Source organism: Oxyura jamaicensis, chromosome 5 (assembly GCF_011077185.1).
Source record: "Oxyura jamaicensis isolate SHBP4307 breed ruddy duck chromosome 5, BPBGC_Ojam_1.0, whole genome shotgun sequence".
NCBI classification, from domain to species: Eukaryota; Metazoa; Chordata; class Aves; order Anseriformes; family Anatidae; genus Oxyura; species Oxyura jamaicensis.
Genome location: NC_048897.1, coordinates 33140911 through 33166772, shown reverse-complemented (window position 1 = coordinate 33166772; position 25862 = coordinate 33140911). Strand labels below are relative to the sequence as shown.

Below are 25862 nucleotides of genomic sequence, written 5' to 3'. Positions count from 1 at the left end.
CCTGTGTGCAACTACCAAATCCAGCATTTTCTCCGAAGAGCTACAGAAACTCAGCACAGGGGGGAGGAGAAGCTCAGCTGGAGATACTTAAGCAAAATTAAGAGGGACTAGTGAGTTTGGGTGCCTGAATTTCTGGATAGCCAGCTTGAAGTGATTTAAAGAGACCTCACCTTTCTTTAAAAATATTAGTTATTGTTAGTGGTTCTGAGGAAGGGAATCTGAACATCTGAGCATACAGTCACCAGTCTGCAGAAAATACAGGCTTCATTGTTGACAGAGACTAGCCACGGAAAGTAGACAGACTTCTGGCTTTTCACTTGTGCAGAACTGAACCGCAACCCTAATTTAAGCTCTGAATGAAGCTAATTTTACTGGATCACTGACTGTTCTGTATAGGAAGACTTCTTCCCTTTTGTTAAAGCCACCAACCATTTCTCAAAGTAATCTCCTGGGTGAACAGGGAAGGTCCAGCTTGGTACTGGGGAATGGGCAGTGCCAGGGACGGGGAATTAGTTTTCCATTGTACAGAAGAGGCTGGATTGGAATAACAAAGACACTTCAGACAAGGAAGAGGTCACACTGGAGAAACAACAAGGAGCAGAGCGTGTGTATTGTACAGAAGGCGCAGGGGCACAGCTTGCCACAGTGTGCGGCAAGCTTTGACACGGGTTTGCAGAGTACCTGCCCGTTTCATGGAAACACTCCCTGATCTGTCCAAGCATTCATTCTCATGTGCTAATTTCAAAAATGACATGAGAGATAGAAATGCTTCATATAAACGACAAGACTTCAGAGAATTGACAAAGACCTGACAGTTACACCTGCAAGATCTGGTGACTGACTGCTCGGTGCCAGTTCTTGTGACAAACCTTCACTTTTTGCTGTGTCTTGTCCAACAGCCTGAGCGAGCCTAGCCCCTGCAAGCTGAAAACCAAAAGGGAAATACTTCCCCACATCCCCATTTCTCCCACAGCTGCCCCTACTCAGCAGCATTGTGAGGGCTGGGGCAATCACGCCTTGCCTCTGGGCACCCTTGAAACCCCCACCCATTAAGGAGGTCCAGGAAAAATACAGCCAGAGAAGGAGAAACCAAAGTAATTAATTCATCACAAAGACAAAACATACACAAATCTCTTCATTTTATCTGTTAACCTGATCAGGCATGCATTATTTAGCAGCTGAGGTGACAAGGACATGGAAAGAGGGGCTGTGAAGCCAGTGCTGCAGGCTTTGGCAAAGCAGCTAACCCAGCAGGGTGCTAAATAAGGGGGTGAAGAAGGATTCTGCACATGCAGATTTTCAGTAAACACAGCCTGAACTTTGTTCCATGGCTGGACATTTATCATCCCTCTGTCCCAAGAGCACTTAGTGAAACAAAGAGGCATCGTGCCTTTCCCTTCCTGCTGTTTGGGGAGCACGATTCTGGCAGCCTGGAGAGGTCCTCCCATGCAAAAAGGGTTTCTTCTGCCTTGCAGAACATCCCCGCCGGTGCAGGTTTGCTCGCCGGCTGACAGGGAGGTAAGCCTGTTACAAAGAGTTTCTCCTTGAGATGACGCGCTGTGCCAAGCGGTATATCTGCAGGTTGCAGCTCGACTACCAGCAAGCACCAGCCCGGTGTTTCAGGATTAACTCTCCTTACACCAGTACTGTGAGGGCTGCACAACCTGTGCCTGGTCCTGCTGCCGTTAAGCCACAGGAAGGGTTTTGATTGATTTCAAAGGAACGCTGAACACAGGCTCCAAACAAGCGTTCATCGCTTGGGAGACGTTTACTTTTCCTCTGTTCTAGATACTAATAGACTACTTCAAACAGATTGAAATCTACTGGGATGTGTCAGAAAAAAAGCAAAACACAGTTAGATACAAAACTGAGTGCCGGCGGCCAGCACTGCGGGACTAGAAGGCGGCATGGCAGGGTGGTCGGGGTCCTGAACCCCTTCCTTCTGAAGTCAGTGAGCACATAGCCACCGAGCAGGGCAGCAGTCAGACGGAATTTTTTATTTCCCTCCAGCAAAGAAAAAAATCCCAACAAGCACAGAGAGCGTACGGCCTCCTAGGGATCTGAGTCCTCAACACTGTCACAGATCCAAATTCCAAGGGCCTCTGTCATGCAACACAGAAAGAAAACACAAAAATAAACCATGTGTGTGTTTACAAGACCAGCTGTCTTTGTGGTCTCTTTTTCATCTCTCTCTCTCACACTCTTCCCCTTACTTGTGGCCAAAGGGGGGGTCCATGCCAGCTTTGCTACATGGCATGAGTAGGAAAGGAAAAAAATAAATAAATCTCATGCTGGCTTATTGCTGGCCTGAGCTCCAAGAGCTCTTCATTTCCCTTGATTCCTTACTGCAATGAGGATACCAAAAAAAATGCCTGTCTCTCACTGAAGTTGATAACAGCTTTTGCACAGGGCTCTTAAATGAGGCTTTGCTGGGTTTTCAGGGCAGATGGAAAAGTCATCAGGGAGAAAAGAACTATCATTTCTTGACCAGGAAACAGAGTATGGACTCTCCCGCAGACTATCACCTGCTTTTTATGTCAAGGCTAACCACTATCACATTTTGCAACATCCTTCTCTCCTTCCCTCACAAGTGACCTATGAGCCAGACTTCACTATCCCCTTCCATCACAGGAACACTCAGTTAGCTAAAAAAGCATGCCTGCACAGGGGCAGAATAAGAAGAACTGGTGTCAGAAGGGAGGGAGAGGACAGGTTGGAAGGAGAGGAGAAGGGAGGGGAGAGCCCTGGGACGGTAGGTTGAAATGCCGCATGACATGGCTGCAGTAGGTGCTAGGAAGATGTGCTGGCAGAGCTGCGTAGGGGTTACAGGGACACTGAAACCAGGAGTGTCACGGCTAAGCCCTCGGATGAGCAGCACAGCAGCGTGAAGAGGTCAAATGGCACAGCAAGGGATGGCCTTCCAGTTAAGGCTGTAGGAACATGGGCAGGGTTGCAGGAGCTCAGTACTGCAGGTCCGAGACGAGGCACAGTGGTGAGGGAACGGGCTCAGGAAGAAAGCCAGGAGGCAGATGCTGCGGGTCACAAGTGAGCTCCAACAGATCAGGGCTGCAATAGCAGGAGGTGCTTTGGCAGGGCTGCTGGAAGGTGCGGGAACAGGGTGGCAGGGAGCACTGCAGGGCAGGTTGCAGGTGCTCAGGCAGCGTGGGAGGGGGCAGCCCAGGGCGCTGCAGAACAGCACCGTGCCGCAGAGCCGAGGGCTTGGGACTGAGGTGCTGGGTGAAGCGGGTCGAGCTGGAGATGCGCAGCCACTTCTGCAGGCAGAAGTGGTGGCATCCCGTCAGCCTGGCAATTTCCCACTTCCTCTCCAAAGTTCACCTCCACCCCGAAGAGCGAGCAGAACACATTCAGGCCCCACATGGGAAGGGAAACAGTGCTATGCCAGGCAGCAAGACCATCTGTTAAGTACCACCCATGTGAAACTCAGTTTTCGGTTATTAATCATCGGCAGCAGGAGCCCTGGTGGTTGCAGCAGTGCTCAAGGACTGAGACAGTCCCGGTTGTGCTGAAGTGAGGAACCAGCCTGTCCCTGCCCCAAAGGAGCTCCAGCTGGAGTAGCCCCGGGAGAAGCAGGCTGGGAGGGAGGAGAAGCACAGCGCTGGGTGTGACGGCACACTTCAGTCACCTTTCCAGTCTGTCGCTCCTTACAAAGCGGCTGAGCAGGGCTGCTGCAGGCTCCTCGCTCTGTTTGGACCTGCCCCTGACCTGCAGTCCTGCAGGGGAAGGCACAGGCCCCGGCCTGGCTGCCTCGCCCGGCTATGGTGGCAGAATGCGAGGAACAAGGGACTGGGGGACCGGGGAAGCGGGAGGTGAGGGAGAGCCCCCAGGTCTGCCGGGCCCAGGCGAACTCCTCTCAGGGCAGGCAGGCTCGGCAGAGCCGGGCAGGGGCACTGCTGGACCCGCTGCAGAGAGGCAGGATGCTGGCGGATCCCAGCATTCCTCACACCCCACTTCCCCTTGCTGCCGGGGCTGAAACCCACTCCCCTTATCTCCCACCGCCGGCTTTCGGGGGAAGCTACCAGCAGACACCCAGCGGGGAGCCGGGGTAAGGAGACCGGCGGGTCCCTCCGTGTGCCCCGAGTAGGAAGGATGCGAGCGGGCAGGGCAGGGCAAGAGCATCACGGTGGGCGCCTTCCCCAGGTCCCCAGCAAGGCCCCGCGGCCGCCGTGACTTCGGCCGGGACCGCCGGGACCCCCAGGCCCCCTCTGCTCGCCGCTGCCGCCAGCCCCAAGGGACCCGACCCGGCCCCACTGCCCACCCCCCCGGCCCGCCGGGAGCCCCCGGCCGGGGCAGTTGACCCTGGAAGCGGCCCGACCTCGGCAGCCGGCTCGGCTCGGGGGACCTGGAAGGGTCGGTGGGCAGGGGGACCCCCCCCCCCATCCCCCGGAGCCCGTGCATCGTGCGCGGGGCGCTCCCGGCTCCCCCGCCGCCGCTCCGGCTGCTCCGCGGAAAGGTTAGAGAGAAACAAGAGCGGGCACCCACCGTGTCCTCCTCGCAGGGAGACGGGGGAGCGGTAGATAGAGATAGGCACAGAGTGGTGCTTGCTGCCGTGGAAGTGATGCTCATACTGAGCCTGGGATACGGACGAGGAAGAGGAGGCAGAAGAAGCCACGTTAGAAGAACTCCACACAGAGCTGACGATACATCCCCAAAAGAGGGAGCACATCCACAGGGTCCAGGCGGGGCGGCGTCCCGGGCAGGTGCTGGGGTCTGTTCTCAGGTGCATGGTCAAGGCACGGGGCACCTACAGGCGGGCGGTCTGGATTCCAGCCGGGGAGAGAGGCCAAGGTTCATGATGCCAGGGGACCCATGCTAGCGGAGAGGACAGTCGCTTCCGAGGCTCTGGGGCGGGCGGCGTGTGTGCAGGAGGCAAAGAGACGGCGTGTGGCTGGGCGAGAGAGCGTGTGCGGGGAGGGAAGGGGAGGGAGGGGGAGGTTGGGAACCGCACACGCACCGCGAGAAAGATGCGCCGCTTCCCGGGGCTGAAGCTACAGCGGCAGGAGCCCCGCGGCCGGTCCGAGCCTGCCGGGGAGCGGCGGAGAGCCGCACATGGCAGCGGGGGGCTCCGCTCCCCCGGCACTGTCCTCCGGGACCCCGGGCTGCTCGAGGACTTGGCCCGGCCCGCGAGCCCTGCCTCGCACCGAGCTCGGAGGGGCTACTGAGCGCGGAAAAAAAGAAGATGAAGAAAAAAGCCAGAGACCCCAGGTAAATGTTGGATTTTTTTTTTTATCCCGGTTCCAGGGGGGGGGGTTCTGGTGCTTCTCCACTACACGCGTTGCAATGCAGAACTGCCGGGCGCACACACACGCGGCTCGGGATTGTTATCCTCCGTCCTCCGGGTCCGGGCGGCCGAGGGCTGATGCCGGTTAACCCTGTGCAGCCGGGGGGGCAGCGCCAGCTCTTCGGACCGGGCCGGGATGCCGGCGGGGCCGGGCTGTGCGGCGCCGAGCCGAGCCGAGCCGGGGGCGGGCAGCCGGCGGCCGGCGCGCCAAGTGCGGCCAACTCGGCGGCGCAGGTGAAGCGCAGCCGGGGAAGCGGCTCGGCCAATGGGCGAGCCGTATGCAAATGTCCCGGCCGCGGCGAGCCAATGGGGGCGGCGGCAGCTCTCCGCAGAGGGACTGGCTGGCTCCGGGGGGAGGCGGGGCCGGGCGGGGATGGGCACGGCCGTGGCACGGCGCCGCCCAAGGCATCTGCCCGCCGGGGCCGCGCGCACGCGGGCGCCCACAGCGCGGCCCGGTCCTGGGGCCGCCCCGGGCCTCTCAGTGCCCCCCCCCCGGGCCCTGTCAGTGCCCCCCGGCAGCATCGGGCCGAGCCCTCCCAGCGGCCCCCCCGCTGCACCTCCCCTACACCTGCCGGGGGTTCCCCAGAGGCTGGCCGTGTAGGGGATGTAACGGGTGGCGCGGGCGGTCGGGAATACTTCAGGGCGTTGCTGGGTCTGACCGGCGGTCGTGGTGCCCAAGCTGGAAAGCAAGAGTTGTACTTGGAAGTGTGCCTGTCCCACCCGAGAATCGGGGAGGGCTTTAAGATCTTTCAGGAATTAAGCCATTCGACCCCTTGAGGCACTGCTGTGCCTTCCTGCAGCTAAGGACACGGGCTCAGGGCCGCTGGGTGACCCACAGGGCTGGGAGCGAACAGAATGGGAACCGTTCCCATCAGCACGCCCTGTTAGGGCGCATACTCGGGGAGCACTTTGCACGTTTTGGTGGCCACTTGTTCACCTGACCCGTGACTACCCAGAGTTTTGCGGAGGAGGCTGGATTTGCTGCCTTGTGTAGGGCAGGATGCTCAGAAGCATTGTGTTGTCAGCAAGAAGCCTGCCCATGCTCCCAGTTTCACGGTTAAACTCTAACTCAGGAGAGGAGGGGGGGGTATAACCTGGCACAAAAGGCTGCTACCTAACCATCCTAACATCAGGATGCTGCTGACATCCCCCTTTTGACAAAGATGAAAAACAGAAGGACATTCTTTGTTGACTGACCTATGGTAGTATCCTTGGGCTCTCCATTCCCATGTAAAGGTCTGACAGACCCCATCCGTGTCTTTGGAGTTACCACGCTCCAAAGCTAGTCACCGCTCCTTCCCTCAGCTCTCCGCTCACCCTTCCCACACACCGAGGCACTGCCTTCACCCACTCTGCCCCCAGCTCTTCCCCAGGTACCAGGGTACCAGTTCAGGTGCAGGGGGTGTACAAAGGAGATGAGCATCACTTCCAGCTGCCCTGGCCTAAGCCAGCAAACACCCACTAGTTCCTGCACCGGAGAAACAGGGAGCTGCTGTGTGCCGTCCCTGTGCTGGGGAGCCCTCCTGTCCAAGCTTGGAGTACCAGCCTTTCTTTGCTACAAACCACTGGGTAAACTGCCTCAGGCAAAACGGAGGAAGGCCAAGAGAGCCAATCTGTACAACATAAAAAAATAATATTAATAAAAAAATAAAAAGGAAAAACTGTGAAGCTGGCTATAAATACATCACAGGGTTCTGGTGACACCATAAAGTACTGGAACTTCACTCTGCCTTGCTTTATGAGGTGCTGGTAGATGTATTTACTGCCCTGTAATTCACAAGTGACTCATTTATTTAGCAGCACCACTGCAGGAACAGGGCAGACTTCAACTCCATTTCCCCTCTTGGGTGGCAAGGGGAAGTTTGGAGGCAGAAGTACAGTTTGAACAACACTATTCCCAATGGATGTACTTCAACAGAGGCATTGTTATTTTCCTATTAAGTTCATCTGGATACAATTTTTCTAAGTGTGCTGGAGTCTTCAGAACTGAGATGGGTGCCTTCATGGATAACCTTGTTCCCCACAGATATGAGAAAAGTAGTTTTATTTCTTATATATGTTTCTTTTACTGCAAGAGCAGAGGGCCAAAATGTTCTGAGAGATGAGAAATAATAAAACAGATGTTTTTGGGTTTTAGAAGCCCAGAAAGAGACCAAGACAGCATCAAGCTCTGGAAAACTTTGTAGTCTACCTTATTCATGTCAGCAAGTACAACTCTATATATCATTATTTCACATTAAATCTTTGTTAACTGTTTTGCTGCATTCAGAACTGAAAAAGCAGTTAGCTCTACTCTAAAAACACAGATTTCTAAAACCAGATCCAAAGAGGAATGTCCATTAGCTTTTAGCAATATGGGGTGACTGCCACAGAGATGACAGCGCTGGCTCCACCCAGCAGAGGCTAAGGAGGTACTGCATTAGCCCGTGCATCGTTACATGATAAGGTCAAGAGAGTAAAGTCAGCAAGGACAGGCTTTGACCCAAAAGCTTTTCCCTGACTCGAACTATTTCTCTCAAGGTTCAGAATAGTTCTATTCTTTGCTTCCCTCCCCCACCCCCCCAGGAACAAGAAGGAGGGTGAACAACAGTTCCACTTACAATCCTAAAATAGAGGAAATAAAATAAACCAGAGAAGATTGCCTGCTGTATAGGGCTTAGGACTGGTGTATAAGACACCTTTGTCTTTAGTAGCTACTTCAAATACTGCTGAGGACAGCAGTGACTGGGATGCTGGTAGTTCCTCAGCACTGCTGGCAGAATGAAGTGCTCTGAGAGCAGTCCCCCACTGCCCCACTGCCTGTGTCAGAGCTGCCTCTGGCAGTAAGAGCCAGCAGCACCAAGGAATTATCAGCGTCTGCTCATCCAGAGGGAGAGGGGAGAGGTGTGCCAGGACAGGGCTGAAGACCACGAACACAGCTGCTGCTGTGCAATTCCTTTTCTGTGTATCCCCAACCAGCTGCAGTCCCCCTAGCTCTCAGTTTTATTCTCTATCTCTGAAAAAAAGAGCAGTCTGTTCTCAGGGCTTCTGAGCTTTCGTTCAGCATCCAGTTAAGTTACCTACCAAAGCCGAGACATAAGCCTCGGTGTGACCAGTGACACAGGCAGGTCTAATTCTCTTTCCAGCTCAACCCTAAGGGATAATGGTTTGCCCCCAGCAACTAATACAGAAACTCTGGAGCCTAGATTTGCTCTCATTTATGTCAGGGTGAGTAGATTCAACAGAGACAGCGGACTGACATCAGTGAAGGGCAATCAGATGCTTGATACTCATTTGTGAGAGGAGAAATGCAAGCTGATTACAAGCAGTTAACTTGGGCTAGCAGTACGTTAGCCCAAAGCAACAGGAACCACGGGGAACTCTGACAGAAGATGAGGGACACAAATTCTGTTCTGCCAACCGCCCAGTTTAAGGGTCAGAAATGTTGCAAAGTTCAGCCTTTTTTTCTGAAGTTTCACACCTAGAGTCTTGTGTTAGTGGCAACAAGCAAGAACAAGTGTGGGGGCAATAAGTGCACCAATATATCACATTTTGGTAATCATTAATCAATTGTGATAGGGAAAGCGGCAACGTCAGAATTTGCTAACGCAAACTGACAATAACATGACAGAATTGGCCTGCTTCATTAGATTAATGTACAAAAGACAATCCAGTGTACTCAGCTCTATGTAAACTAACAGAAGCAGAGTCCCGTTCCCAGAGAGTTTACAGACTTCCTTGGAAAGGCATGAGCCAACATATGTTGGGCCAGCTTAATGAGCAAACAGTTCTTTTTTGGCTTAAATCTGCTAGTCTGTGAACCTAAGAGAATGAAAAGGTTCAGATATTGGCAGTAGTGACTTTACAAAGGAGTGACAAGTGCAACTGCCTTGAGCTTGTTAATCTCCTTTCTATCTTCTCTGAGTATGCCTCAGAGATACCTCAGCTGTCTACACGGCCCCACCAAGCCTCCCTTCTCCTAAAGCTGCCTAAAAATGAGGACAAGATCCTGCTCGCTCTCAGTACACGTTCAATGAGAGCTCTCAAATCTCATCAGGCAGAGAAAGGGAAGCTACTTCTACCTCTTGTACCATTTAAAGCAATGTGCCTTTTTATCAAAGGTTTTACAAGCTCAGAAAGACTAGAGAACTTAGAAGAATGTCCAAGTTTGAAGAAATCAAGATTGCCTACTGCTCAACCTGAGACAGCTATTCAGTCACCAGTGTAAAAGAAGGAGCCTGATGCATTTCATTTCCTGAACTTTCTGTCACAGAGTTCATACCTGAGTACCACTACTACCTATGTTTCACTGAAGATACCAGAATAGAATGGCAGTGACCTGTAGCACGCGCTGAGAACTGCATTATCTGTCATTCGTAACAGCCCCTCTTGCAGGCACGCAACTCTGCAATTAGCCAGGTTTTATGCTGAGCCAAATTAATCTCTAGCATAACTCCTAGCAACTGATACTATGGATGCAAGTGGTTGTTGTGTCTGTGGAAACAAAAATATACGTGTACCTTGCTCTCCCTGTGCCTGGAATCAGCATTGGCAAGTTTCAGGGGAAGGCTACCAGCCTGTTCCCAGCCGAGGTGTGAGCCCTGCCTGGGCTAACATGCTGCTGCAATCAATCCCTTGCCACTAGTGAGCCTCACGGCAGCGAAAGGTTAGACACATAGCAGAGCACAGGGGAGGAAGTGTGACCTACCGTTGTCTCGGCACTGTCTATGCCGTAGATCTAGATTTAGGTGTCCAAGGACTGCCAGCCCAGCACCTTACATGTTAATGCTAAATATTAACGCTGCAGAATTAACATTTATGTCATGAATTTTTTAGGGTGGAAGAAAAGTGCAGGGAAATTATTTCTGAAGAGCTCTGAAATCTAAAACTCAAATGGTACCTGAAAGGCGGAATTAGAAAGAGACAGGGAATAGACGGAGTTAAAATAGCTGCTGTGATAGATAAGGAACTGTTTTAATTTTTACCCATGAGAGCAGGAGAGAGACTTTTCCTTTTATACTCAAAGAAATCTTGTCTGATGCAGAAAGGAAAAGCTGGAAAAAAAAAAAAAACCTGTTGCTTTTGCTCCTTTAAACTGGCTTCTGTGCTAACGAAAAGCAAGCTCTCTAATAGACACTGCACAGGCTCCCCCCTCTGCTTCTCTTCTCCCTTCCACCTATCATCTTCCCTGGCTTTTGCCTGTAATCACCTGTTCATCTCGCAGCAATAACTGCCAGGTGACTGGTGTTTGTGGTAGTCTCCCAAATGAAAAAAAAAAAAAAAAAAAAAAAAAGAATTAAAAGAAAAGCAAAGAGAGATGTAGGGGAGAAATCTTTCAATGACACAAGAGTCTCACTGCCAGCCAGACAAAGAGTGAAGCATCTCCTGCGGCCAAGCCTGCTCGTGTGGGAGCTGCTGATAGGTGTAATTTCCTAAGATGTATACCTTGTCAGTGTGCAGAAGATGAAGAGAAAAAGAAGGTTGGAGCAGCCAAAGCTAAAAAATTGGAAGGACAAAAGGAGACGCTGTGGGGAATGATTCTTCTGCTTTTAACCCTGAAAGTGCCCATGCTGCATGGTCTGTGGCAAACCGACCTCCTGACTAGGGCACAGCAGTCAGCCCGTTAGATGAACGTCTCCTCACCTGGAGGAAGCAGCCATTTCTACCTACCGTGCCTGCTCTACACTACCTGCGTGGTGGTACACCACAACCCCAGTGTGGCACGCAGGATATAGTCCGGCTGTTCTCAACCATGGCAGAAAAGAAATTTTCTCTCCAAGTAACTAGGCTGGTAATAGACAAGGCAGGCAGGGAGCCTCGAGAGTCTACCTAGTCTATCTCTGCTCCAAGGTGGGATAAACTTCACCTGTGACATTCTTGGTGATGCCTAACTTGCAATGATGAAGAATCAATGTCTCTGGAAGCTCTATATACACCAGTGCTCAGCTTTCTTTATCAGCAGAATTATTTTTTTTTTCCTTTTCAGAAATCTCTTTTAGTCAAAGTGGCTCTTGACATCTATAAATCAAAATGTTTTAATCAAACTATAATTAATATTCCTTACACCCAGAAGGAAATGTGTAGTAATGTTATAACAACATTATGTAATGTATTGCAATACTTCTGTGGTATATATAAGCGTTTCACTGGGAATGTGAGCAACGTGACCAAAGGGGCAAACAACATACTTACTTGTTCATAGGAGGCATCCAAGTAATGGAAAGTTGCAACATGAAGGACAAGATAAGCATATGGGATGCAAATAGGCAGGACATCCTGCTAAAGGCACAAAAAGAACGGCGGGGTGGGAGGGAGTGGAAAAAAGAACAAGAGAAACACCACTGTTAGCAGCTGAGGATCCCACTTCTGAGAGGGTGAAAGTAGCATTAAAACATCGGGCATGAAAAGAGAAGTTGGCTAAGAAGACAAGCCACCACCACTTCCAGCTCCTCTCATCCTCCTCTTCACCTTCTGCAACTAGGACCATCCAGGGCAACAGCTGTCAGTGCTGACTGCAGGGAATTGGCGCTACGGTACTGTGCAGTCACAGCTACTTCGGGCATAAGCGTTAGAGACTGACAGTTCTGTATATGAAGGAATAATTTATGATAGTGATTGATAATTAACCATTAGCATAAAGTGTGCTGTTAATGAATGAGTTTAGTGAACTTTCGTTTTAAAGCTTAAAACTGTCCCAGTTTATCAGTCTTCTAAGGATTCCCATCCTGGCAATCTGTAATGCCCTTACACACACAGTCACACTCACGTTTAATTGCAATATTACTTTGTTATTTCTTGCCCTCTCACAGAAGAAAGATTATTTCCTTTCTCTTTATGGATACCCTTTATATATTTGAGGACTTCTGCTGTCTGTCTTCACTAGACAAAGAAATTTGTTTTACTCCTCCTTAGAGAACCAGGGTTGTTAGACTGTGATCATTATTGCTAGTTTCTTAGAGACTTTTCCTAAATATCTCCATTTTTCTTGAAGTGCCATGCCACAGACTGGATGCAGTCCTCCAAATGAAGTCTCATTAGCACTGCATACAGAAGAACATAACCTCTTGCATCTCACTGGTGATAGTCCTATTTACATTACTTGTATGATTTTTGTCCCTCTTGCATAGAAGAAGGACCCTTATTCACACCCTGCCACCTACTTCTATTATTATATTCTGTAACGTGGAAAATACGGCTGAGCCCTGATAGTAGGCCTTTTTCACTGAGCTCTTTAATAGGTTTGGCATCTCAGAAAATGCAGCTTAGGTCACCACAGCACTGCACTGGGATGGGTGACAGTACAGTATCAGCCACCTGTTCCCTGCCAGTGCATCTAATGCTGCTGAGAACAAGCCCATGCCTCAAGGCGTGCAACACACCCACACAGGCAAACCAAAGAGGTGGGAGCAAAATACACTGCAGGTCCCCTTGTGGCAACTGATGGGAGGATTTACTGGGACACTGGGTCTCCAGTAGAGAAGCTGAACAAAACCACAACGGTGAGAAGTAACGTAAGGAGCACAAACTGCTTTTAAAACATCTCTCTGTGTGAAGCACCTCACCCTCCTACCATTCCCCAGGGTCTCCAGCTCCACTCCACCCCCACAAGCTCCTCCAGCACTGCAGGTCTCCTGAGACACCAGCAGTTTCCTTGTCTTGTCAAATCCCCTATCCTGCCCGTGATTCAACGTGTGTGCACTAGTCACACAGATGCAAGAAGCCTGCTTTCTCAAACTGAACACTGCCCTTCACCTGGCACCCTCGTCTCTGAGCAACATGAGGAGGGATCAGTGGCGGGGGGAGCACGGGGAGGAACCCAGCAGCAATAAATCTCGACCCGAGCTGCAAAGGCTAACACCAGAGCAAGTGCAGGCATCAGGAATACACAGGCTTCAACCACCAAACAGCCGTGAAAATTGGGAAGTGGGAACAAAGAAGGGGAAGGAGCAGCACACTCCCTGGCTGATAAGCTGTATGCAACAGATAAGCGTACACCGCTCCGACACGGGTGTGCTATTTACTGGAGAGGTCAGACAGAAAACTCCAACTACTCATTGTAAAGTGTCAAGGGAAAAGCTAATGACAGGAATGCAGGGATTATGTTTAAACTCCTCAGATGCATACATGTGTGTGCACACATTACTTCTGCCCCCCTCTCTCCTCTGCAGCCTCTTATCTCTTCCTCAGACTGCCAACCAGGGATAACTACAGAAGATCCCAGAAAAGGGGAAGAATAAAGAAGTCCCTATGATGGAAGAGTCACTCTTATTCCTTTCCTTATGAACTTGTGGTTGGTCACAGAAAAGCCACCCACACCCTGGACAAATCCATCCCTTAAGTCATCCCTTAAGGTTATGTCTGCATAGTTCTAACTAGATGCCACATTTCATCACGTTTTCTTGTTCTCTTTTTATCAGTCACCAAAAATGAGCATTCAGGAAGGCAACACGCAGGCTGTCACTGACTCCTTCAGGGTACTGGCAGAAGTGTGGTGGCTATCCTGAGGATGAAAGAAAACTGAGTGGTCTTCGGGATGACTAACTCTGAATCATGTTGTCGCTGGCTTCATCTCTGCTTTCTCATCTCCTCCTGCACAGAAATCAGAACATAGCTATTCTGTGACAGCCCAAGCTACTAAAAAAACCCTAAAAGAGACAGTCAGCACTGTGTGATGAACAAAATAAACAGATATACAGGTGCTTGGTATAACACCTTTTTTTGCACTGACACTGAGATGCTTCTTGCCCACTACCAGCCCCTACGCTGCATGTAATCCTCAGAAACTTAGTGGTAGGCAGATAAAAAGAGGACATCTGATATTCCTGGCTACCCAAAAAGAAGTTGTTCTACAGATAGCAGAACTACAGAAATAAATGAGTAGGAAACTTGGCATCGTGTGTACCCTTTATCAGCACCCCCCCATATTCACTGTAATAACCTCACCATACCACACTCAGTTCCCCCCTCCTTCTCTCTCCCTCCCTCCTCTGACACGCTCAGATTTTTGTCATATTTCCTTATTTCCCCTTCCACTTTCTCCTTGCTTCATGTCGTGTCCTGGCAGAGGAAGAGGCAGCCTGTGCTGTGCAGGTTCAGAGCCGTAAGCCTGCCAGCTGGTAGACCAGCCCTCAGCCTCAGCGGGGACGAGGAACAAATGCTGTAGGAATTCAGCATCTCTGGGGCTTCTGCCCTTCTGTCAAACGTGGTGGTTGTTCGCCAGGCGACCAAAGAGGCAACGACCTTAGGGTGACTTCAGAAGTGTCATTTCCTTAGAAAACTGGACTAAAATAACACCGTGCTTCTGCTCGAGTACAGTATGGCCTCAAGTAGTGTGACTGCTTACAGTATGTCAGCTTCTCTCCACAGGCTGTATTGAAAGAAACCTTTCTGTAAGAAGAGTACCAGAGCCAAACAATACGCTATGAAAGACAGATAATTCAATGTCTTAGAGCTCTACTACATATATATGGTAATGAAGCACATTTTAGTTAAAGGACAACAGCAATAGCAGCAGCAGAAGGTGAGTAATTCTGTGGCACTTTGATCAAGCATTACTCTCCACTGGAAACAGAAGATTTCATCTAGTGCTGGCAACAAGACCTAGCCTGGCTAGGACACAAATGCAGGGAGACTGCTGCTCCTTCCCCACACACAAACACTGCTTTGGTAGCAGAGCCAGCCACTGAACTGAAATTGCATAGGGAAAGAGAAAGAGAAATAAATTATCTAATGCAGTCTGAGGCAGCAGGAAAGTATTTCACAAATGTAAACTTCAAAACTAGTGTGACGGTGCGTCTCCAACTTCGTCTGGGGAAATAGGCCCAAAGAAAGTGCCTACTGCTGTAGGATTAAAGGAGGATTAAAAAACTAACTGTATGGAACAATCTTGCTCTGGAGCGTGTGAGATAGGATTCAAGACAACTTTTGTGTTTGCAATATCACCGCTCCCACAACCCATGTGCCACTCCATTGTTTCATCCTTAACATTATTTCCTTACTGCTGATCAGTAGTAATGAGATCAACACAGATCCTGTTTTTCAACAGCACATACAAATCAGCTAGGAAGGGGAAGAAGTGCAGGGGCCGTTATTTAGAGCGGGCGGGGGGGGGGCGGGGGGGGGGGGGGCAGAAATCCCCATCCTATTATCAGTGACACTTGCTATTTGATTTTCAAAACAGAAACTATCCATTTTGAAAGGAGGTGTGCTTTTCATTGCCAAGAAACTTCTAAAAATCCCGCTTTCCTTCTTCTTACCTGACTCAAGTGAATATGTATTGTACATAGGGTAAGCAAAAAGACAATTCCACTCCATTAAGAAAATTGAAATTTTGATAGTTGTTTTCATTTAAAATCAAGCTAATTCAAAACTAATACCTTTCAATGAAAATCATGAACCGTGAGAATGGCCCCAGCTAACCCCGGGGGACCCCCAGTGTTAGGGCTGACAGATGGCACACAGGCACACAATCTGGATCCTCTCTCATTCCGAGCTCCCTACTTTTCCAGCAAAGCCCCTAACCACCAGCTGAGTCACTCTTTCTAGTTTAATCTCACCAGCTAAACTCATTCCACATGGTTAGAGAACATGAAAACCTCTGAACTATACATGGAGCAAGAGGATATTGACATGATAGGTCTGAAGCACTGGCGTTCACTGGGAACATGTGCGATGCAGAACCAGACCCTCTTCCTGGCAGGATTTGGCATTGGAGCCCAGATCTGTGCATCTGAGGGAACCTGCCAACCCATCCTTGGATTTGTGGGTTCTATGACACTCTTTGCTCCATTCCAGAAATACCAATGAGCTTTAGAGAACTTAGGATATATTTTTTTTTTTTTGTCTAAAGAAATATGTTCCTGAAAAGCTTCTACTTGCAACAGAGGAAGGTCTAATTGTCTTGGTTTACTTTTTCACAGCAAGCCGTATTGCAACAAATGGCTCTCATTAGAGGGCTTTCTTAGGTTGCTAGTTACGGGCTGAAAATGATACATACCCAGATGTTGATAGAGAGCCTAACCTAGCTTACAAGAACCATTACATACACCATTGTGAAAAAAGCTCAAAGGGTTAAAATCAGATGAGACAAAGCACTAAGACTACCCCAGGCAAAATCCCACACCATCCAAGTGAGACAGCTGGCATTTAGCAAGTATTTTTACCTCCAGCCATCTCCACTTTTCTCCCTCTCCATCTCCCATTTTTGTAATTGCCCTTCCCATCCTGCACACGAACACACACAGGCTCACCCACTCACTCCCATTTCTCTTCTCGCCAAGAAGAGCATCCTGTGTGGGACTCAGTCATTTGTTGTCCACAGAACTTCTGGTGTGTGTCTCTCTAAATAGCTGACATCTGGAGGAGCTAGATGCTACTTATACCCTCCTTAGCACAATCAGATGCTGCTAAGGAATGCGAACAGAATGTCTCATTTTTAACATATCTTACGTTACCCTATCTACTCCTTCCTAGCAGAGATTTTGAACTATCCAGGTGATTAGCCTTTCAAAGCCATTGTTCGCGTGGATATAAATAGACCAAAATAAAAGCATACACCAGTAACAACCCATTGTTCTTGCTTTTCAGGACTCACTTCTGCAACATATTCACTTGCTTCCAGGAAGAATGTATCTCTCTAGAAACCTGCAGTAAAGGCAGGAGTACAAGCCAGGTAGTCAAGGTGGAATTCAAGTTCTTCAGTTATTAGATCCCCTCTTCCCTCTCCATTATTCAACGCAACCCTAATTTTTATAGTGACTAAAGCAGGGGGTTTCACATGCTACAGCATTTCTGTATTACACAAACATGTTTCAAATAACAATTGTTACTGCCTCACAAAGAAATCAGGAGTCCACAATGTACCATGTACCTCCTGCAATTAAAAACTGAAAGGAATGTAGAAAGGGGAAGACATAACATTTACTTGCAGCACGCCGCAACTTTGAATGCTTGATTTTGCAACAAAAAAACAAAATCACTCAGAACAAGGTTGCTGGTGGCTTTTTTAATGTTCTCTCATTCATATCTATTTAAGTGCATGGATAATCTTTACTTCAGTGGAGTGTGCCTTCATTTAAAAAAAATACAGATTGGACATATATGCCTAAAGTCACCCAGGCAAAAGAAATCCCAACAGCCAGCAAAGTGATGGGTAGCACAGATGCACCTAAATTGATTAAATTGCTGTTGCTAGAACATGCACACTGCAATCTCTTTCCCGTTTGGTTTATCCAAGGTACCCTGTCATTCTTCTCCAATCCTTCCAAAGTGCTCTTGTTAGCACATTGAGAGAATTAAGTTAAGTTGACTCACCACTATTAATAGGTCTAATTCAATAGTGGCATGTTCATAGAATGCCACCTGCCTTCTCTTTAAGCAAAAAATACTGAAACACAGCCAATACTCTGCCCAGCTGTTTCAAAAGCTAAAATTAGATACACCTGTCTTAACAGTTGTTTCAGCAGCTGGACACTGGGATGTGGACCAAAAAGACTAACTCACAGCTTTCTCCCCTCAAAGCCAACAGTGTGACTTTAGTGCCTGATCTTGCGCTGAGAGAAACTTGTGTTGCAGGGAATAGTGTGCATGAATCAAAAGAGGCCAGGATGTTCTCCTTCTCCACTGCTGTACCTTGCTAGAGTGCAAGAAAAATTGCTTATTCAGTGGACTAGGTGATCAAGGTATACTGGTCTCGATCTAGAAGTATAAAGGGAGAAGATCTTGAACCACACATAAACCAATGCAGTGATAAGGCTGCAGGTATCATAAAACTAGAGGCTTGTGAGGTCTGTACCCTTCCATTCACTGCAATGAGTTGTTAAGCCTGACAGCTAAATCCAACGAGTCAATCCTGCCAACTTTTCCATTATTGGTCCTGGAGTAATCCAGCTAACGTGTAGAAATCCCAATTCCACAGCATCTACAGCTCAATGTTTCCACCAGCTGTCTCCAGGCTCAGTGTGCACCACCGCTGCAGAGATCTACCCCATGTCAGAAATGGTGAACAATGAGATGTTGTAAAAGAATTCACTGTAAAGACAAAATAAACTAAATCTTAATGAGATTAGCTGGAGTTTCTATATCTGACCATGTTGCTTGGGAATCCCAATACCTTGTCCTAAAGGAAGACCCCTTTTCCTAATGTTGCTGTATTTCACAATCGTTCATCCTTTTCCTGGAGGCAAATCACTTCATACAATGTTATCCAGAGCCACTTGCGCCCAAGCCAGTGGCAGCCCCTCTGGTGTGGCTGTGAGACCAAGTGGTAAACAGGATTAGTGAGATAATCTGTGTTAGGAACAAGCGTGCAAAGCCAGCAACCCCATGAATTTATGTGCAACTGAGAAAAAGATACATGAGACAATCCTGAATTATGGCTCTCCCAGAAGTCTTAGAGAACCCATATAATCAGAAGCCATAAATCTGTAGATACAAATGCACCAAGTGCACAAAGTAACGTGCACAATGTAAACATCTCACAGAGTATGTGCTCAAAACACACTCCCCCGGGATGTGCACCTGTGTGTTTTCACAGCAAAGACACAAGTACATTCATCCGTATGAATGCAGAGAGGTGCACGCACATCTACAGAGACTACCTGCACTGTACAAAAATGCACGCAAGTGTACGACTGTGCCCACGCAGCTCTAGAGCCAAGGGAGCAGACACCTCAGAAGACACGGCACATCAGCCAGTTCCCATCAAACACACCTCAGATTTTCCCTTTCAAGCAGAAAGAGGTGGGGGTAGAGAGAGAGTATTTGGTTGTCAAACCCAGTTATAAATGCTTGTCAGGAGTGTTTCTGATGGTATCTAAATATCCTTAGAGAAGTGGGGCCATCGTGGTCAAACGGCACGAGTTGAACTCAAGAGCAGAGAAGACGGAGCGAGACAGTGACACAAAGACTTTTCCCCTCTGTCTTTCTGGGAAATAATGAACAAATCCTTCAGAGTGATTACTCTGCTACACCTGCTGGCCCCGCTCTCAAGTCTGTATTAGATGGAAGATGCTCCTATCTTCCTTCAGATTAAATGCACCTAGTAAAAAGCGATCAGAGATTGGCACGATAATTATCTTTCCTCATTAGAAAGAAAGCCCTGGTCCTGGCTGAATATGACTCTGCTGTCAAGGCCCTTTGTGGGCTGTAATAGTACTCAGCCAACATCAACGGGCACAACGCTTCATGTGAACAAAACAAAGCAACATATCAAATAATCTTGTCTTTTTATTTGCTTTTTCTCTTCTAAGCCTGCTGAGTGAGGTGGGAAGGTGCCAAATTCCTTTTTAACTTGTATAAATGCATCTAAATGTCACAGAAGAACCTTGTTAAGTGAAAAGCTTTCCAAATGTTTTTCTCTCCCATATCTAAAATGGATTGCTCTTTTTTTTCCCCTTTTAATTTAAAAATTGCCCTCTCTCTCAGACCCCTGCCCTTGACCATTCCTGGGACCAGCTGACTGCAGTGACCCGCAGCAGAGCTCGTGGCATTCACCTGCAGCATCGTGCAGGATACGGCTCTGCCCAGGGAAGCAGAAGGATGGGAAAACACACGGGGAAAGACGAGGCAGAAAATGCCTCCAGACAGGGCGTGAGCAGACCTAAAGGGCCTTTCTCTCACAGAAGACTCCTCCATTTTTAAAATGCATTTGAAGCATATTCATTGTTTTATCATTATTTTAATTTTTAGGTACGTATTATTATTAGCATGAAGGCAGTGACTAATCCCCTTGAGCTGTGACCCCAGAGCCTGCAGCACCTCCACAGACAAGGCAGCACCGAGGCCTTTGCGAACCCCAGCCCTGCCACAGCCACTGCAGCTGGGAAAACTTCACTGAAAACGGGCCGAGTGGGAACAGCTCGAGCCTCCACACTGGTGCTCATCCAGACATGGCTCTGGGAGCTGTGACATGCTGAGAAAGACGGGTGGTGTAGTAAATTGTTCTGAGAGCCATGCAATAACAGACGAGGGCAGACAGCGCTGACTGTTCTACAAACCAGAGAATTAGGGAGAGCTGCAGAGCCTGGCTGTGCTCGGTGGCCGCTCTGAATCCCCTCCTTCCCTCTTAGTGCAACCAACCACGGTTCTTTCATCATCCCAAAGGTCACCCCTAGTTGCTTGTTCCATTTCATTCCTCACTGTTCTCAGATTTTGAAAAATGGCTCTGGACAATAGATTACATTTCTGATCTTACCAAAAAGATGTCAGGAGGAGCACCCAATTTTGTTCTGTAGACAACTCCAGGGCTCAGAGAAATGATCATATCCTGTGTTCAACATGTTCGTGAACATATCCTATGTTCAACAAAACATGCTGCAAAATGGCATCACTGCACAGCAGCAGAAGCAGAACTGCATTAATGTGTTTCCATATCCTGCACCACTGTCAAGTGAGATGTGTGGTCCCAAAATTTGATGGCATTTAATCAGACAAAACTTGTTCTTCAATTCATTATATAAGCTTTGAAAACTTGAAAGTTGAGAAGGGGAACCTCAGGATCACTGCAAAGCAGCCCTCTGCACGAGGGCTTGCACGTGAGTCCACTGCAGCCTGGGCCATCCCTGGGTCCACTCAGACAGCCAGCTCAAGAAGGACCTTCTACTCTGGAAAACCAAAGTCTCACAAAGGTCATTTTCCTTGTTCACCACCTACCACAGCTGGCCGATTCCCAAGCAGAAATGGGGGCACTGCAGGCCGCAATCCGGGAGCCCGGGCTGATAAATCTACCAGCCTGTAAGGTCCCAAATTGGGAATTGGCCCTTCCAGTGCAAAAAGAGACGCACATAACATAATAGCATTTATTTGCCTTTTCCTTTTGGCTTTGAGGAAGGGTAGAGGGAAACTGGGTGTGTTTTCATGCTTCTATCTATAATAGCTAGAAAATTTATATTCAGAAGAATTAAATGAGCAGATACACTGACACACCATGTGCCTGCAGGAGCTCAGATTTTAAGATACACATCAGACACCAGTGGCCTCAAAATTAAATTATGCACTAGCAATAAAAAGACATCTCACATTTAAGACCCAACTAGAATCCTTGATCAGTGAGCACTTCAAAATCTCTTTTCTGCGGAGGCACATCCAGGTGTTTGCTAGGCAGATGTAACAGAATGCTACTTCACTGGAGCAGTGTTTAACTGCTTTGATCATTTAAATATGCATTTATTTGCCTTTGGAGTGAGGGAATAAAAAGCTAAAACTGAGCTGTTTTGGTTCCCCACTGCTAGTTACTAGCCTTCTTGTCTAGTTAAAACTTAGCTAGGCAACAGCGTTCTCTGGGAAAGCTGCCTTAGCTTTCCCAGAACTTGTCTTCCCCTTGAGAATCTGAGATGTTTCCTGTCTCCCCTCTCTGTGACTACCTGTCTTCCCTTTTATTTTTTTTTTTTTCCCTTCCTGTCTCCCTGTTCCATGGGAGAAAGGCTAGCATAAGCATAACCCTATCTCTTTACCTTGTGGCTTGAAGCGTTTCTCAGTTCCAGGGACTATTCCCTTCTCACTATTGCCAGCTGGCACCTTATTTGCATAAGGAAGAACCATGCAGCCCTCCTCTTCTGCAATACTACAGCGTGCTGATGAGCCTGAGTAGTTTTAAATAGGGTTATGCTTTCTCTCATGCCCTCTTGCAAGCTTGGTGCTCTGCCAGGCGGCTGCAGAAGGGATGCACTGAATGCTGAATGTTCCCCGCGTAGCAGACCGGCAGCAGCTCCGAGGTGGAGGCACATCCAAGCTCCTGCAGCTAACGCCTGGCAAAAAGAATGAGCCTTCCCGCTGCCTTGAAAATGATGGATGCACGCAGAGGCTTTTCACAGCCTACAGCCGTCTGATCCCCCACACTGTCCCCCGGAGCCCTGCACACAATACAAATTGCCACACAAAGAAACGTGCTCAATAGCACTGACCTTAATGGCACCTAGAACAAGAGACAACGTAAAAGGCAACAGAACTCCACTGCACAGGATCAGCCTTTGCTTGCAGGGTGTGTTTATACGTAGAGTCTACATATTCATGTATTAGATTCACTGCTGGCACATTCAAGGGGACAGCAGCAGGTAACCTCTCTTGTTCCTTTTGGATAGGATTAAAAGCTTTCACGTTGGTTCAGGGCTTCTTGAGAAATGAAACTGTTTCTCCCGCAGATCTCAAAAGATAGTGTGTTCTTGTCTCTCTAGAAACAGTGAGAGCAGTCCTTCTTTTGGTACTCCTGCTCTAAAAGGAATGCTGTAAAATTACACATATTTTCTAACCTTCTAGGAATTAACCAGATCAAAAATATTTGACATTCTGATGAGAGAGAAGTGGCTTTTTGTTGGTGGTGGTTTTGTTTTTTCCTCCTAACTGTCAAGTCTGAGACCTGAGAGAAAAGCTGAGGTCACATCCAGCAGGAAAAGCTACATTACAAAGACCACGGAGTTCAACCTCGACAGTACCCTTGCCAAAAGGAGCTCTAGGAACCCCTGGCCAGTGTGATCCCAGCAGACCACATACATTTCACCTCTATGGTGTCCTCAAGCAAGGGGTGGGCCTACACAAGTCACATGCTAAATATAGCTTGTGGCTCGCCAGAGCTGAGAAGGCGTGCTGCTAGCAAAGGTTAAGGAGAGCACAGCTTCTTTGCACCAGTTGTGCAAGCCAGGCTGGTAAGCCTCTGCTTTTTCTGGGAAACTGCCTGACAAGATCATACAGTACCACAGACATCTTGTTCTCTCTGTGCTCGCTAATTTGGCCCATTAACAAATTTCATTACAATCACCTTGGTGATATCCAGCCAAGCTTTCAAGTTTTGGAAATCACTCATCAACTAAAGAAAAAAAATAGTTTGCATGTCAGATTCACACAAAACACCAAAATATGTGGGGGTAACAGGAAGAGACCCCAGCATATCCCGCTCCAGAGCTAGCACCTCCAGCACGGCAGCAGGCGTGCTCGGGGCAGGTCTGAGTCTGTTCTGCAGCAGCAGAACACTGAGTTTTATTCTACAACGCATGGGCAATCCTGACAATATAAGAAAATAAGCTTCCAAACTAACATACGGCATCAAACTTTTCCAAAGGACTTTAGTGCCACAGAGTACACAGAGAGCAATGCTAATCACCTCCACTTAATGGGAAGCCGGGCTGAGGCCCTGGGGGAAGCAGGCTCTGCCCAGACCCTGGCCATTAGCCCAGATTCTCCTCACCAAGCCCAGCCCAGCCCACCGGTAGCAGGCATTATTATTTTTAACATAAATAGAAGTTGATCTGCAGGCGTAAATTCCTGCATAACGCCAGCATAAAAGCCGTTCCTGGTTTTCGTGCGTGTATGTTTTGATACAGCCTGTAATTACGCGAGCACACACCACTCGTTTTGCCGTGACCTTTCCTTCACACAGCGCGCAGGAAGAATAACGCCTGTTGAACACGGAGTTATTTGATACCATGGTTTATCTTCATTGTTCAATTTGTGGCCCCTTCTCCCGCACACAAGTCTAATCCGGCTCTGAAGAGTAATTTATTTCCACGTGTGCTTTTCTGCGGTGCCACTCAGCGGAGCAGTGGACTGTTGTGCAAAAACTAATTACTTTGGACAGCACCTTCCTGAGGTGATAGGCTCACTTTACAAATGTAGAACTCAGGAACAGAGGAATTAAGTCAAACTGCCCACTAGGATTGAATGCACAATTTCAGGTGGCAAATTCTGGTTACACAGCAAGCTCAGCACCTTATGGCACCTCGCACAACGGAAGCACGCTCAGTGCTCACCTGACTGCTGCTTTCAGGCACGGTATTGTTCCCATTCGAGCTGTAGGATCTCCTGCTGAGGACCAGAAGACAAGGAACACATAATTCAGGGGTGGCTAGGGAAAAAGACCTGATTTTTGTAACATATCCATCATTGTACCATTACCATGTGGGAAAATGAGGGACAGACAGAACGACATGCCCCTTAGTGCTTTTTTTTTTTTTTTTTTTTTTTTTACTCAAAAGACCTCCCTCCCCGCTGAGAATCCCATGCCCCATCCACTACACATGCTGATTCAGCACAACTGAAGCAGGCATCCTACGCACAAGGCAGTACGTTTTAGAGCAAATCTCCAGTTAATGCCAGAAGCTCATCCTTGCTGTGCACAGCATGGGGAGAAAGTCACAGGGGGGAAATAACAATTAAAGACGTTTGCAAAGATCGCATCATAAAGCCTGTACCAAAGGAGCACAAGTGAGGTTCACCAACACTGATTTTAAGCTGTTTGACGTTCAATTCTCCCTGTTCCTTTCAAATTTGTTAAATGTGGAACAGTTGCAAGTTTCAAAATATATATTTATGTGCTAATAGATATATTCGTAAATACACGCATACAAATGCGCACATGTACACACAAAACCACACAGCCTTCTCTGAAACTTACTTAAACTTCCAGTGAGTTCCTTTTGATTTAAAGAGATGCTACCATATCCACCAGCATTTCTGTTTTACATTTTTTATTGAACAAATCTAGAACTGAAAACTAGATTTCCTTCAAATTCCCCTACCTGCATGATGCAAGGAAATGAAAATGCCTGTCAGCAAAAGTAATGTGTTTAATACCATGCCAGCCCTAAACATCAGTAGAGATTTCTGTGTATTGCAGATAATTCTATCACCAAGCCATATTGCTCTGTGATGTGCTTTTATCTTTGCTGTAGGATAATATCAATATTTCAAGCATGAGCAAAAGAATGTTTTATGAGATTGATGTGGGAAAATACAGTGACAAGTACATAAAAAAGGGCAGAGAAAAATGCCAGGTAGTCATCATAAATGCCTTCCATTCCCACCAGAATTTGTCTAGTTTATCCAACTCTAATCAACAGGTTGAGGTCCATTGGGGTCCCAGTGACTTTGATTACATTTTCAGTGCTGAAGAAGAACAGCAAATGAAAGAGAGCACTGATAACGGGGTGGGGAGGCTGTCACCTACATCATAGGAGCCTGCACTACCTTTACAGGCCGGAAAGACATATTTCATCAAGCTTTGAAATTAAAATAAGTGAATTATAAATGAAGAAAACAGAATGGGAAAGAATTGTATTAAGCCATTTGTCGTATTGCGCATCCGCGCCCTGTAAGGGCAGGATCTCACGGGCTGTTAAGATGCACATACGTTCGCAGAAACGACCTCTGCAAATCCAAGATGATGTCCCAAGCAGGCAGCTATTTGGGCACCCAAAGAAGTTCTCCCTGTCTGGCTCTGGTTGGGGGAATTATTCACCTTGTCTACCTCTGCAAAGGACACAACTCTTCTGAGGAAAACCTCTGTGTTACAGATGCTATTACACCGACAAATAAGGTGTTCTTCCCCAGTACAGCTATCTCTGCCCCACACTGGCAGAAGATATAAGGTTGTTGATATAAGCAGTGACTATAACTCTTCTGGCAAATTCTCTAACACAGACAATTTGTTATATTGTCTTTTTTCTCTGGGGCTTGCAATTCCTCCCTGTTTGACAACAGAACTGATGACTATTACTTAACCCCTTTCCAGATTAACACTGCAGCTGTTCAGCCAGACTGATGTTTTATGGCATGCAGTATGGTGTTAGGTACCTCAATATTTGGGTGCTCAACT

At 48.0% G+C, this 25862-nt stretch overlaps 1 protein-coding gene across 37 annotated transcripts in view; it reads right to left on the bottom strand.

The window, feature by feature from the left end:
• The window catches only part of NRXN3 (neurexin 3), a 979693-nt gene that overhangs the window by 363604 nt on the left and 590227 nt on the right, over nucleotides 1-25862 (bottom strand). For 3 of the 37 annotated variants that reach the window (XM_035328422.1, XM_035328432.1, XM_035328423.1), the window contains exon 1: nucleotides 4501-5550. The exons of 30 other annotated variants lie outside the window; for them this stretch is intronic. In XM_035328422.1, coding sequence (XP_035184313.1) covers nucleotides 4501-4744 — 244 coding nt within the window. In that variant the 5' untranslated portion in view covers nucleotides 4745-5550. Of the gene's footprint in view, nucleotides 1-4500; nucleotides 5562-25862 lie in introns of those variants that run through there. 4 more of the 37 variants (XM_035328434.1, XM_035328435.1, XM_035328431.1 and 1 more) reach the window with 4 other exon arrangements.